This window comes from Procambarus clarkii, chromosome 86 (assembly GCF_040958095.1).
Source record: "Procambarus clarkii isolate CNS0578487 chromosome 86, FALCON_Pclarkii_2.0, whole genome shotgun sequence".
Lineage (NCBI taxonomy): Eukaryota > Metazoa > Arthropoda > Malacostraca > Decapoda > Cambaridae > Procambarus > Procambarus clarkii.
The window spans coordinates 3,947,714-3,962,324 of NC_091235.1; the positions used below are offsets into that span (position 1 = coordinate 3,947,714).

Sequence of the window (14,611 nt, forward strand, 5' to 3'; positions counted from 1 at the left end):
GAGACCCAGAACCCCGCACAGCGCGAACACCGCACCGACCAGACGAGGGAGGGTCCGCAGGAGGAGCCAACCCCAAACCTGACACCAGAGGCCTACCACGACGAGAGGAACCCCGAGCCCTGGCACGACCTTTCCGGGAAGACCCACCCCGGGACCCCCGGAAAACCAACAAGTCCGACATCGGACGACAAGCCGCCGACGCAGCCTGAATAAACTGCGCCACGGCCGACTCCCCAAACAGGAGAGGACAAAAAGGTGAAGAACGCCTAAGAGCCAGAGCCCAAGCAGATTCCACGGAGGAACCCAGCACCGCCTGCCGACACGCGAGACGGGAAGCATAGAACAGGGAAACCGCATCCCGCAAAATCGGTGTGAACAGCTTCAACAAGGCAGCCGACGAACGCGCAGCCGAGGACAAGGTGCCGGACCCCGGGACGGACCCAAGCGTCCCCACATCCTCCACGAGCCAATCCGAAGACAGCTCCAGGAGGGAAAAGAACCGCAAGGCCGAACACAAAAGGCCCCGAGCGCGCAAGTCCTCCGCCACGAGCGCCGCCGAAAGGGGGGGAACCTGCACATGGAGCTGAATAACGCCCACATCGCGGGGAAGGGCAGGGGCAAACAAGCACTCATTCAGGTACTCAAGTTCACCCCCCAGGAAAACCTGAAGCACCGTGGAAGCTTCCCGCCACTCCAGCGTGCGGGAACGACAGAAGGAATGCCAGGAATCCAGACCAAACAAGGGGCAGTCTGCTAGCCAGGATGACTCCGGAACCTCGTAACGGAGCCAGAAAGGGAACGAAGTCCCAAACCTGAACGTGGACGGATCCATTTCCGAGGCATAATCCAGGTCACGCAGGAGGTAAGCTGCAAAGGCCGCTCGCACCACACCAGGTTGGATGCGATAAGCCGAAAACCTCCGGAAGGACGGAACCGACGTACCCGGGGGAACACGGAACCGTACCCGGGGAGGGGCCGACACCAAATCCAACTCGTACGCAGAGGGGGGGAAAGAAAACCCCACTCCTTGTAACAATAAGCCCCGCTCAGTGGGAAGAAAAACCCAGGCGGGGTCCAGCGGGGCCCAAGGCCCCCAAGTCAGCCCCTCCCCAGCCTCGAGGTCCGTCACCACAGGACCCGAGGCCGAGTCCTCTCCCCAAGCCCTGACCCCACAAGACAAGGACGGAGCAGCCGGAAAAGCTGGAGGAAGGGGGGCCCACTGGTCAGACCCTGAAGCTTCGGCCGGGAGACAAGACTCGAATGCCTCTGCCGCCCCCCCGGAAGGGGCAACCCCCGAAGCTGCCCGAGTCTCGAGATCAAGTAACCCCTGCTCCGACCCCGAAACCCTCAGACGCTTCGGGGCCGGAAGCAGGGGCGGGGGACCAGAACGAACAGAAGGGGAAGGACGAGGAGGTGCGGACTGAACCAGGATCGAAGCGACCCCCACCCCCAAGTCCGGGTCTCGAAAAGCAAAGCGGGGCAGCCCCGGGGCATCCGGGGAAGCAACCAACCGAGCGCGTTGCAACAGACGAAACCTAGACTGCAACGCACGTGCCGCCTGTACCCGAATAGAATCATCAGAGGATTGGGTAAATTGAGTCACAAGCAAGCAGCAACACTCACAGGACTCAGGGTCGAAAGTATCACCGACCCAACAGGCAGCGTGGCAGAGGCAAAAACAATGAGGGTCACCCTGAGACAAGGGGACCGAGCAACCCTCAAACTCGCACACAGCGAGTGGGGACCCCGGGGTCACATCCATCGGACCCACGCGCCCCCTAGGGGATTCCCAGGGTCCTGAGCGTTTACTTTAAGAGGACTCGCGCTCAGGTAGTCCCAGGCAGGGTGCTGCAAACCGGCGCCCAAAACTACCAAGCAAACTTCTAAAGCTGAACCCCAGGGACGTGTACACTCACGGGGACCTAGCAGGGGGCGCCACCGAGGAGAACAGTGGAAGGGAAAAAACAAACTGAATAAAATGACAGAACCCCCCACCAGGCAAAAACAAAAAGAAAAACAAAACCCCGCAAGAGGACAGCGAACCCCAAGGAACAGAGCCGGCCGCGATGTCGGGAATTACAAGCTGAGCAGCACCCTGCGCCCCTACCAGTGCAAACTGCCTCTTACCTGCCGGTAACAAGGGAGAACAGAACACCCAAGAGCCCAACAGGCGGCCGAAAAACCGAAAGGTAAAACGGACCAGCAGAGGCAGACCCCGAGGAGCCTGTGGAAGGTGGCCCCAAGCCCCAAGGGCAGTACTTACAGGGCACCTAGGGAAGGCAGCCCTAGGCGCATGCAGCCCGAGTACTGAAGATAACTCCTGGCTCTCGCACCCACAAAACTAACACCACACTCAAAGCACAGTGCAGTAGCGACACCGGAGCCAGAGCACACGACCATCGCCTATAGCATCAGCCTCAAGAACTGAGGTGTGGGTAGCCGGCGCGGGGGGTCTGGGGCTCCCCCTTCCCCCTCCCGGGGAGGGGGGAGCTGCGCAGACAGCGGCGCGGCAGTGTGTGACGTCACACTAATTTGCTTGTTTTCGGTTGGGGAGTTCTATCCACTAGTTCGGTATTAGGTAGCAATTTTAACCAGAATAGGGGTTTGTTTTGGGGCGCTTACCTTTCTGGGTGCCTGTTCCGGTCGATGGCAGACATAGAATGCTTCCAACTACACGGGGGCTTCTATAGGCCATTGCTCCCCTTGCCTCTCTGAGGGGGCCCGGTTCTGGCCGTGGTCCCCGGTAGGCCTAAGAACTCCATACACATGACTGATGCCAAAGTCTGACATTAGCATATCAGCCTGGGATAGCTCCGGGGAGCCGACGGGGCTCCCCCCAGAAAAACTAATTTGAATTATGCCAAATTACTCAAAGATTTTGGTTACCTGATCTGAATTACTGAGCTCTTACAGTAGTACTCAAGGTAATCATCTTCATGTTGGTAAATGTTTTCAACACCTAAATTTAATGGCAAGTGTATGTTTTATATGAAACAGGCAAGCATGACTATCATAATTTGACTTTCCAGTATATTTGGAAATAAATTTGCAATTAATGTCTTTGAATTAAAAGGAAAAATAATGTAGTACAATCCTGTTCTAGTGTAATAATATTGTATTAATAGTGTGTGCCCTTGTGGTATTGAAAGCTTCAATATTTATTATACAATAAATGTTTTTTTACAGACAGCATCAGAATCTGACCTCGATGGATTACCAGAGTCAGAAGGTCACATGAAGCGACGTGTTACAGCAGCAGCAGCAGCAGCAGCAGCAGCAGGAGCTGCAAGTCCTGCTAGTGGGGCTGTCCCAAAGAAGGACATTAAACAGTCCAATAATGGAAACAAGAAGCCTTTGACATCAGGTGCAAACATCACTGCCCTTGGTAAAGATTGGGATTCCGACTCCGATGTGGAAGAGGTAGAAGAGCCACATGCAACCCCTGAGAGTCAGCGGGATGAGGTAATGGGGAAATTTTTTTATTATACATTGCATTTATGTTACATTATAAATAACAGTGAACTTTTCTGGGGAGGCCCCTTATGGCTTCCTGAAACTCTCTCATCGAGATGGCTCCTAACTACTTGATTTGCATCATCGGTAGAATTATTTTGGCTTACAAGGGCCCAAAGCAAACCTGGCCCCTAGCAGAGGCACAGAAAGCAGGTGACACTGCCACCTCACTGGTAAAGTATCCAGGAAATCAGTGAACAATGCAGACCACTGCTGGGTTCAAGGAAATTGAACCCTCAACTGCAGAATGAATTCCCTCAACAATGTAAAGAAACTGTAACAGTTCTATTGTTACGTAAAGTATGGTGACAATAAACACAAACACTAAGGTAATACATATATATTTGGTCGAATATACAGAAGTACGCAGGTGATACTTTGGTGTGAGTTGAGTGCACTGAGCATCGGTACAGTATCTCACAAGTGTCTGTTCTAGACCACACTTGAAAGTAGACTAGTTATTATTCGCCACTCTGCTGCTTTTATGCTCGGGGAACACCTCATCGTTTTCCAAAGGTTGACAGGAATAGTATGAGGAAGTTGAGAAAGGTTTGAGGGCCATAATTAGTACCAAGAAGAGCTTTGCTAATGACTAGAAGGCTAATGCGTTTGGAGCGAGTATATTATTGGGATAATCTACTCGCTACAGAACTCCCCCCTCCCAGGGAATGAAAGGAAAAACACTTGATCAAGGAACCTAGCTGGTCGGTGAAATTTCACCGGATTTCATGGATTTCATAGTGTCCCAAGAAATTCAGCTCTGGAACATGGAAAATACACTTCTCGGAGTTGAGCTGCAAGCCGAAGTTGCGCAGACGGGTGAGAAGGAGTCGGAGGTGTAGCAGATGTTCTGTCGGTGATGTACTGGCCACCAGCAGATCGTCAATATAGGCGCAGCAAAAAGGAAGGTCCTTAACTACTTGGTCGATGAAGCATTGGAATGTCTGGGCTGCATTCCGTAGACCAAAAGGCATCCGGACGAATTCAAACAGTCCAAAAGGTGTTGTGATCGCTGTTTTCGGAATATCTGCCGGTTCTACAGGGAACTGGTGAAATGCCCACACAGAGTCAATTTTTAAAAAAACGGTTGCGTTGCTCAATCCCTGTGAGAAATCCTGGATGTGTCGTATTGGGAAGCGATCCGGCAGAGTACGAACGTTGAGAGCCCTATAGTCCCCGCAAGGGCGCCATTCCCCTGGGACCATATGGAGAGGTGAAGCCCATGGACTGTTCGAAGGGCGGATTATTCCTGCCTCCTGTAGTTTGTTGAACTCAGCACATGCTACCGCCAATCGTTCCAGTGCAAGGCGGCGTGGTCTGGCAATGATAGGTGCTCCCATTGTAGTAATGTGATGTGTAATCGTATGTTGCACTTCTGGTCGAGGGCTGGCAGGTTGGGTCACATCTTTGAATTCATCCAGGAGTGCTTGAAGTTCCGTAGATGCGACTGGGGTGACGCTGATAACCTGTGTAGAGGTACTAGGAGAGGCTCGAAGTACTGCACCTGCGGGATCCACAATAAGTCGATGGTGTTGCAGGAAATCCCATCCAAGAATGGGTTGTTCCACATCTGCTATGAGGAGAGTCCACGTAAAGCGACCCAGAGAGTCGAAATCGAGAACCAGGGTGCGGGTCCCATATGTATGGACGGACGTACCATGGCGGCACGTAAGTCCAAACCAGGAGTACGGGTTGGTTTGACCAGTGGGGGAGGCAACACACTAGCTGCTGCACCTGTATCAACGAGGAAACGGTGTTTGGTTATGATGTCAGATATGTAGAGCAGTGTAGTGTTTGAAATGGCAGGGTCACTGGCTGTTAACAGTCCCCGCCGAAGTAGTTTCCCGACCAGGAACAAGGAGCCCTACAGTTGTGGGCTTGGTGTCCGAACCTCTGGTGGTAAGAACAAAGCTCTCCCCGATGTTCTCGCTGTCACCTAGAGACTGTTACTGGATTCGCATGGTACGTCCTCCCTGGGCGGAAGAAACGCCGGTTCTGGAGGATGTCGAGTTGTTGGGTGTCTGTAGTCTGCTGTGTATCACTGAGATGAGACAGCGTAGCGTTATCAGACGTCGTATGATGCCAGTCTGCCAGTGTAGCCAGCTGGGCTAATGGGGTGTCGTCAGCCATACTGAATAGGGCCGCTTGAATGTGTTTTGGACAGATTTGTATCCAGAGTGATCTCACAATCTCGCTGGGGGCTGGGCCAGATGCAGTATTCATTACATACTGAATATGCCGCAGAAGCTGGGCTGGTGTTTTGTCTGCTAATCTCTTGTCAGTGAGGAGTTGGTCTCTTTGTTGAATGCGGCATTTCATCGCTGCCTGTAGAAGAGCGGCCTTCAATGTGGTATACTTCCTGGTGTCTGGTGATGGTGCGATGATGACAGTGGTGGCAGTGTGCATAGCCTCCGAGGAAAGTGTTGGCAAGGTACAGGCATATCGGGCTTTCTCAGTCGTAATTTCGTGAAGGTCGAAAATAGCCTCCATCTGCATAAACCAAAATTCTGGTTCATCTGCTTTGTATGCTGGAAACCTGGTAGTTTAGACGAAGATCTAGTTTGTGACTAGATGTTCTTTTCACTCACTGGGTCACCAATGTAACGGTTCTATTGTTACGTAAAGTATGGTGACAATAAACACAAACACTATGATAATATATATATATATTTGGTCGAATATACAGAAGTACGCAGGTGATACTTTGGTGTGAGTTGAGCGCACCGAGCGTCGGTACAGTATCTCACAAGTGTCTGTTCTAGACCACACTTGAAAGTAGACTAGTTATTATTCACCACTCTGCTGCTTTTATGCTCGGGAAACACTTCACCGTTCTCCAAAGGTTGACAGGAATAGTATGAGGAAGTTGGGAAAGGTTTGAGGGCCATAATTAGTACCAAGAAGAGCTTTGCTAATGGCTAGAAGGCTAATGCGTTTGGAGCGAGTATATTATTGGGATAATCTACTCGCTACAAAACAATCGAATCTCTTGAAACAAGTGTGCACTCATTCGCCCCACCCCCTGCTACTTGTTTGGGGAGGTGGGGGCTCACTGTCTACTGGCTATTTCTATCAGTGCTGTTACTGATGCAGATTGAAAAACATATCTGCTGTAGGGCTCCCGGGTCGTCGCCAAGCTGTGATGGGTTATCTTGAGATGATTTCAGGGCTTAGCATCCTCGCAGCCAGGTCCTCGACCAGGCCTCCTTTTTTGTTACACATCCCTCAGGAAGCAGCCCGTAGCAGCTGTTTAATTCCCTGGTACCTATTTATTGCTAGGTGAACAGAGGCATCAGGGGTGAAAGAAACTGTCCATTTGTTTCCACCTCCACCGGAGATCAAACCCGGAACCTCAGGACTACAAATCCGAAGTGCTGACCACTCAGCTGTCAGGCCATTGGGTCCCAATGCTTTTCAGCTAAATGCCAGCCTTTATTGGACTGAGTCTTGTATGGACATTTGTTGTGCCTTGTTTTGTTGTTGCATGGACCCTGGCTATAAATGTACATGGAGCTGCATGTGTATGGCTGTTTTTCCTTGGTGCTCCCTAGTGCTACATATTCACTGACAGAGTTCTCTTATATGATAATTATCGTACTTAAGTGTAATTATAGAGTGAGACCTGCACTCATGATATACCGTCTTTCCGGTACTCTGTCATATGGTGGTTACCTTGCGGTTACTTTGCTTTGATTCTAGGGGTCAAGGTCCCCGCGGCTTGGTCTCTGACTAGGCCTCCTTGAGGCCGTCTTGAAAATACTGACAGTTTTGGCATCCACTCACTACCTTCTCACTTGACTTGTTTCAACCATCTGTTTGCAAAAGACAACTTTCTAATTTTTTTTTTTTGTAGCTTTATTTCCTTAACTTGAGTCTATGACCATTTGTTCTTGAAGATGCAGGTTTCAAGAATTGTTCTTTGTCAGTTTGGTTGATTTCTGTTGCTATTTTGTATGTAGTCATCATATCACCCTTGTTTCTTCTCCTGTCTAACCTTGGTATATTTAACACCTTTAGCTCTCCTCATAGCTCTTATTTTTTAGTTCTGGAAGCCATTTAGTTGCATATCTTTGTAACTTTTCTAGTTTACTGATGATGATCTTGAGATATGGGCACCCTACAACCATTGCATATTCTAATTTTGATCTCACTAAGGCTGTGAACAATTTTTTTAATATTTTGCCATCAAGTATTTAAAAGTGACTCTAAAGTTGGAAAGCATTGAATAGGCCTCTTGCACAATGTTATTTATATGATCCTTAGGTGCCAGTTTTCTATTCAGAACCACCCCTAGATACCTTTCTTTATCTGAGTTCTTTAATGCCTTTTCACATGATTTGTATGTTGTGTGTGGCCTGTTTGGCGGGTCTCTCCCCTTTCCACTGGGAGCCACTGAACATTCCGAGAGCACATCAGTCCTATATGGGCTTGGGTTCCTTCCCTAAACCCAGCCTTGCACCCATAGCGAGTGAAGTAAGCTCGACCCCCAAGGCTTCCTTATATATTGAGTTGGTTGACACTGAAGCTCAGGCCCCCCTCAATCGAGCCTGCCCATGGGTAAAATCACTCCAACTTCCTATGAATTTATATATATCTAGCAGTTGCCAACTGAGCCCCCATCACACACAGCTCAGTACACTTTTCTCAGTGGTAATTCATATGTTCCCAGTATACTGCATTAGGTTATGCAAGAATATGTGTGCAATAATTAAAAAATCGCTTTAACCACAAAGAGGATAGGGAGGTAAAGCAAACACACTGGTAAAATTAGTGTGGGGGTTTAATGAATGATATCTACACAGGTCCAACAGGTAAGTAAACTCTGACACTCCAGTAGAAAAATAGCAACATTCAGGACAGTCACCTTTGGCCACTCTCAAGACCGCCTCCAACCAAAACTATCCGATAAATGTTGGTGCAGCACTAGTTTATCTTTTTACACATATACTAGCATAATCCTGGCCCATACTTTACATAATGCGCTGCATGAATGATATGCCTTCTGAATATGATCAATAAATGTTCATACGTAAACTGTATATGTATATAAATCTATAACCATACGCATACATATATATATATTTATATATAGATCTGGAAATCTAACAAAATCAATGCAATTGCCTATGAGAGAATCTCTACCTAACTCAAGGGACAATTGGGAGGGAAACATTATCTACCTTTACATTGCTCTACAAATCGGCTGTGGATTCTACGTCGCAATGACAGATGGGGTCTGATCCCTCGCAGTTCTGCTTAGTGATACTCCTCAGTAGTCTCGAACTGTCTTTTCCTCAGCTTCCCTCAGCTACCCTTCCTAGTAGCCTGCAGAACCTGACACATGGCTCCTCTCAGTGCTACTCAGCTGCCACACGACCGCAGGTCTTGTCAGCCTCCGGCTTCTGGTGTCCTCTTCCCACCAGCAAAGCATTTCCTCAGCTGCTCCCATGGAGATTACATGCCTTCCTCATCGTTGGTATCAGTAACTGTTGCTGAGTAAATCCCTCCTAAGGCTTCAGTGCCTCCCAGACTAGCGAGCTCTCAAGTGCACCTCTGCTCACTGACGTCACTGGAGAATCTCTGGCACTGCTTCCAGCCTCGAGCCGTTGGCGGCCCTCCCACCTATTACATCATGCCCAAGGCACCACGTCATTGATCAATGATGCCATGCCCCAGAGGCTGACCAATCAACAGGCAGCTGGTGTGGCTCCCACAATGCATTGCATCCTGGCCTCCTCCAGTGGGAAAGCTCACCTCCCACTGCCATATTTTCCTGGCAGAAAAGCCTAAAGCCATTCATAAAACCCTAATTTGTCGCCAACTGTAAACTTGGGCCTCTCCTCTAAAGCACCCAAACTCTTCCCTATGCCTCAAAGTATATACAAATTGGGGAGGTATGACTCTTATAGCTGGAATAAGGGAAATACAAGTCGGGGATCCTTCACACCTCTTTTCTCCTATTCCACATTCCATAACATGGCATTTATTCCCATTAAATTCTATTGGCCAAGTGTTTGTCCATTCACTTATTTTGTCCACGTCATCTTGAAAGGCACGACAATCATCCAAGTTTGTTTATCTTCCTTAGCATTTTGGCATCATCAGCAAACATGTTTATATAATTCTGTATTCCTTCAGGTAGATCGTTTATATAGACAATGAACATTACCAGTGCAAGAACTGAACCCTGTGGTACACCACAAGTAATGTAATATTTCTCCAGTGATACATTGCCTCTGATTACCACCCTCATTTTTTCTGTCAAAAATGAGGACAGCAATCTGACATGAATTTTCATTCATGTCAGAAGTCCCCCTGTCACAAATCCAGTGTATTCCAGTTTTCAGAACAACTTCTTATGTAGGACTCTGTCAAGAGCCTCTTTTTCAGTCCAAAATTAATGCAGTCAACCCAACCATCTCTTTCCTATAAAATTTATGTGGCTCTGTCATAGTAACTAAGTTGGTTTGTTGCACAGAATGTTTCTGTTTGAAAACCATATTGTCTTTCATGATATGATTTTTCTCCAGGTGTTCTAACCACATGGTTTTAATGATTTTTCTGGGGGGAGCTCCGTCGGCTCCCTGGAGCTATCCAGGCTGATAGGTAACTATTAGCTTTCTGGCATCAAAGTGCTAGGAGTTCTTGCCTACCGGGGACCACGAGCCAGAACCTGGCCCCCTCAAAGAGGCACGAGGAGCAATGGCCTATAGAAACCCCAGTGTAGTTGGGAACATTCTATGTCTGCCATCGACCAGGTCTGGCACCCAGAAAGATAGGCGCCCAAAACAAACCACTATTCTGGTGAAAATATTGCTACCGGAAGCCGAACGAGTGGACAGAACTCCCAAATGAAAATGAGCAAACTAGCATGATGTCATCACGTTGCCGTGCAGCTGTCTGTGCAACTTCCCCCCCCCCCCCCGGGAGGGGAAAGGGGGGAGCCCCAGGGTCCAGTAATCACTGTACACACTATACTCATTACAGCACCCAGTAATCACTGTACACTCTATACTCATTATAGCACCCAGTAATCACTGTACACACTATACTCATTACAGCACCCAGTAATCACTGTACACTCTGTACTCATTACAGCACCCAGTAATCACAGTACACTCTATACTCATTATAGCACCCAGTAATCACTGTACACCATATACTCATTATAGCACCCAGTAATCACTGTACACCATATACTCATTACAGCACCCAGTAATCACCGTACACTGTACTCATTACAGCACCCAGTAATCACTGTACACTGTACTCATTACAGCACCCAGTAATCACTGTACACACTATACTCATTACAGCTCATTACAGCACCCAGTAATCACTGTGTACACTGTACTCATTACAGCACCCAGTAATCACTGTGTACACTGTACTCATTACAGCACCCAGTAATCACTGTACACTCTACTCATTACAGTACCCAGTAATCACTGTACACTCTTTACTCATTACAGCACTCAGTGATCACTGTACACTCTGTACTCATTACAGCACCCAGTAATCACTGTACACTCTGTACTCATTACAGCACCCAGTAATCACTGTACACTCTGTACTCATTACAGTACCCAGTAATCACTGTACACTCTGTACTCATTACAGCACCCAGTAATCACTGTACACTCTGTACTCATTACAGTACCCAGTAATCACTGTACACTGTGTACTCATTACAGCACCCAGTAATCACTGTACACTCTGTACTCATTACAGCACCCAGTAATCACTGTACACTCTGTACTCATTACAGCACCCAGTAATCACTGTACACTGTGTACTCATTACAGCACCCAGTAATCACTGTGCACTGTGTACTCATTACAGCACCCAGTAATCACTGTACACTCTGTACTCATTACAGCACCCAGTAATCACTGTACACTCTGTACTCATTACAGCACCCAGTAATCACTGTACACTGTGTACTCATTACAGCACCCAGTAATCACTGTGCACTGTGTACTCATTACAGCACCCAGTAATCACTGTACACTCTGTACTCATTACAGCACCCAGTAATCACTGTACACTCTGTACTCATTACAGCACCCAGTAATCACTGTACACTCTGTACTCATTACAGTACCCAGTAATCACTGTACACACTGTACTCATTACAGCACCCAGTAATCACTGTACACTCTGTACTCATTACAGCACCCAGTAATCACTGTACACTGTGTACTCATTACAGCACCCAGTAATCACTGTACACTCTGTACTCATTACAGCACACGGTAATCATTCCAAGACTTTGTACTCTCTACAACACTTGTATCCTTAGATATACCAGACTGGTGACACCTTTTTCATTAGCAAAGATACATTATTGTTACTCATATAATTATTGATTATCATTATATTTATTATTTCTGTTATTGTGAATATATTGTAATTTTAACATGAATCAAGAGGGAAGTCATTTTCATTATAGAAATTCATAAAAGCAGAAATAATTGTTTTCCTTTGAGCATTTTATATATTACTAGTACTCTCTCTCTCTGTTTTGCTATTTATTTAAAATACCGGTTATGGTAATTAAATATGTGTCTAAATATTTATTATTTTGTTTCAGCCAAAGAAAAAGAAGAAAATTGCAGAGAATGCCAGAGTACCGACTCGTGTCTTGGAGGATTCAGTGTTGGTGTCTAAACCCAATGAAGAAAATAGTCCTGACAAAGGCTTAAGGGATCAGATATGTGTGCCATCCCCAGATTCTGCCATCGGTCTGTCAAAGAGTAGTGAAGAGATTGTTGAAAAAAAGAATCCAAGAAGATTAGAGAAGGTAAATGCAGCAGGTCGAACACCATCAGAGAGCAGTAGTAGTGGAGTGACATCTTCGGGCTGTGATAGTAGTGATAGCAGTGCAATAGCTGAGGACAGAGTGCGAGCAGCAGTCAGAAACCCACCCTTAAGCAGTGACAGTGAAACAGATGCGTATGATGCTGTGAACAGTAGTGCTGAGCATGGAGAGGAAAGGACTACTATGAAATCTCCTTTAAAACTTTCAAGTGAGAAAGCTGTTAATGTGAACAGCACAGTAATAGTGAAAGAGAAGGAGAAATATAAGTGTAGTGATGCTCATGATGCAATTGAAGATTGTGAGGAAACTGTAGATGAAAAAAGTGGAAATGTTGATGAACGAGTTGGGACGCCGATAGAGTTTGAATTACATTATACTGAGCCTCCTGAGCCCATGCGTGATGATAACTGTGCCATTGACAGTGACAGTGACAATGATATTTCAGAAACTCCACGTTCAAGAGGAGGGCGCCGTGTTGCTTTCTCAGGTATGTCAACAATGGAGCCATTATCAGTGGATGTTGGTGATAACTGTGGGCCTCCCAATGTATCATTGGACGACCTACCACCAAATATAACACTGGCACCTTCAAACCTTCCCGAGCCAATGCTTGTCGATGATGATCACCAAGAGGCGGCACCTAATGCCATTCTTCTCAGCTTGCTATCACGACCATCTCCATCGCGATCGGAACGTCGTGACCATCGCATTGACGATCCATCCGATCTCACATCCTTCCTGCATCCTGATCCAGATCATGATGTAAACAAGACATCTACCCCAATTGAAGCATTAGGACCCATGTCACACAGTCCAAGTCTGACACCAACACCAACTCCAACACCCAGTGAAGGATCAAGCCATAATGGAACTGTTGGCAGCTCCGGGAGTGGCACCCATGCCTCAGCAGGCTCAACCAGCAGTGAGGTAATATTTTGTTAATTTGTTGTCATATTGTGAAATTTACTAATGTTTTCAGGAAGCATAATAATTTATGAATCATAAATTGCTTCATTTATGTAGTGAAGCAAAATACACTACATAAATGTGTGTGGCTGGTACTCCAGTACTGGTGATCACATTGTGTTTGAAAAGAGTCAGGGGGCCAGATTCATGAAGCGGTTACGCAAGTACTTACAAACGTGTACATCTTTCCTCGATCTTTGACGACTTTCGTTACATTTATTAAACAGTTTACAAGCATGAAAACTTCCCAGTCAACTGTTGTCATTATAAAACAGCCTCCTGGTGCTTCGGAGCTCATTAACTCTTTAATCCTTAGACTGCACATATTACTGCGCATATTGGGGGCCTGGTAGTGAAAAATATTTGAATTATATAAAAAGTAACTTAAAAATGTTAAACAAATCTCCAACTTATTGGCTTCAGTGTCGTGATATTTTCATTAAAATATTTTCAGAAATTGTTTTTAGACGAATTTGTTAAAAATAGGAACGTTTTGTTGATAAAGAAAACAGCTCCTAATAACTGGAACTGAAGGATAATGCAATAATAAAGAGTTGCAAGCACCTGTCCAATGCTCAAAGAAAAAAAATAGTAGTAAGAAGTGTCCAGAAAGTGGATATGCAGTTGGTGCCTTTATAGCATTGCTGAGTAATACATAATAACACAAACAATAATGAGTAACTATGTTATTATGCTCTGTTTTGTTATATATCATATAAATACATTGTCCAATGTCATTATATGTTACTTTCATCGATGTCCCAAAAATATTTTCTGGGGGGAGCCCCTCCGGCTACCTGGGCTATCCAGGCTGAATGGATATGTATAACTTTCTGGCATCAGTCAAAGTGCTTGGAGTTCTTGCCTACCGGGGACCACAAGTCAGAACCTGGCTCCCTCAGAGAGGCACGAGGAGCAATGGCCTGTAGAAATCCCCCTGTGGTTGGGAGCATTCTGTCTGCCATCGACCGGGACAGGCACCCAAAAAGGTAGGCGTCCCAAAACAAACCCCTATTCTGGTGAAATATTGCTACCAAAAGCTGAACGAGTGGACAGAACTCCCAAAACAAAATTATCAAACTAGCATGACGTCATCACGTCGTCGCACTGCCATCTGTGCAACCCCCCCTCCCCGGGAGGGGGTAGGGGGAGCCCCAGACCATCCGTGCCAGCAATCCAACCGACAGTTCTTCGCTGATGGCCGGTCGAGTGCCTCTGGCTCCAGTTTTGTTTCAGTTCTGTGCCTTGTGGTGTGGGCGGTCTCTAACGGTGGGGTGTGAGCCAAGAGTGAGATTCCATGGTACTCGGGCT

The 14,611-nt window shown here is 46.9% G+C and overlaps 1 protein-coding gene across 1 annotated transcript in view; it reads left to right on the forward strand.

Annotated features, from left to right (window-relative positions):
• Positions 1–14,611, forward strand: part of LOC123769120 (uncharacterized) — a 465,721-nt gene that overhangs the window by 434,282 nt on the left and 16,828 nt on the right. Inside the window, 2 exon segments of the mRNA XM_045760073.2 lie at positions 3,187–3,462; positions 12,107–13,261. Of these exon segments, the coding sequence (XP_045616029.2) occupies positions 3,187–3,462; positions 12,107–13,261 (1,431 nt within the window).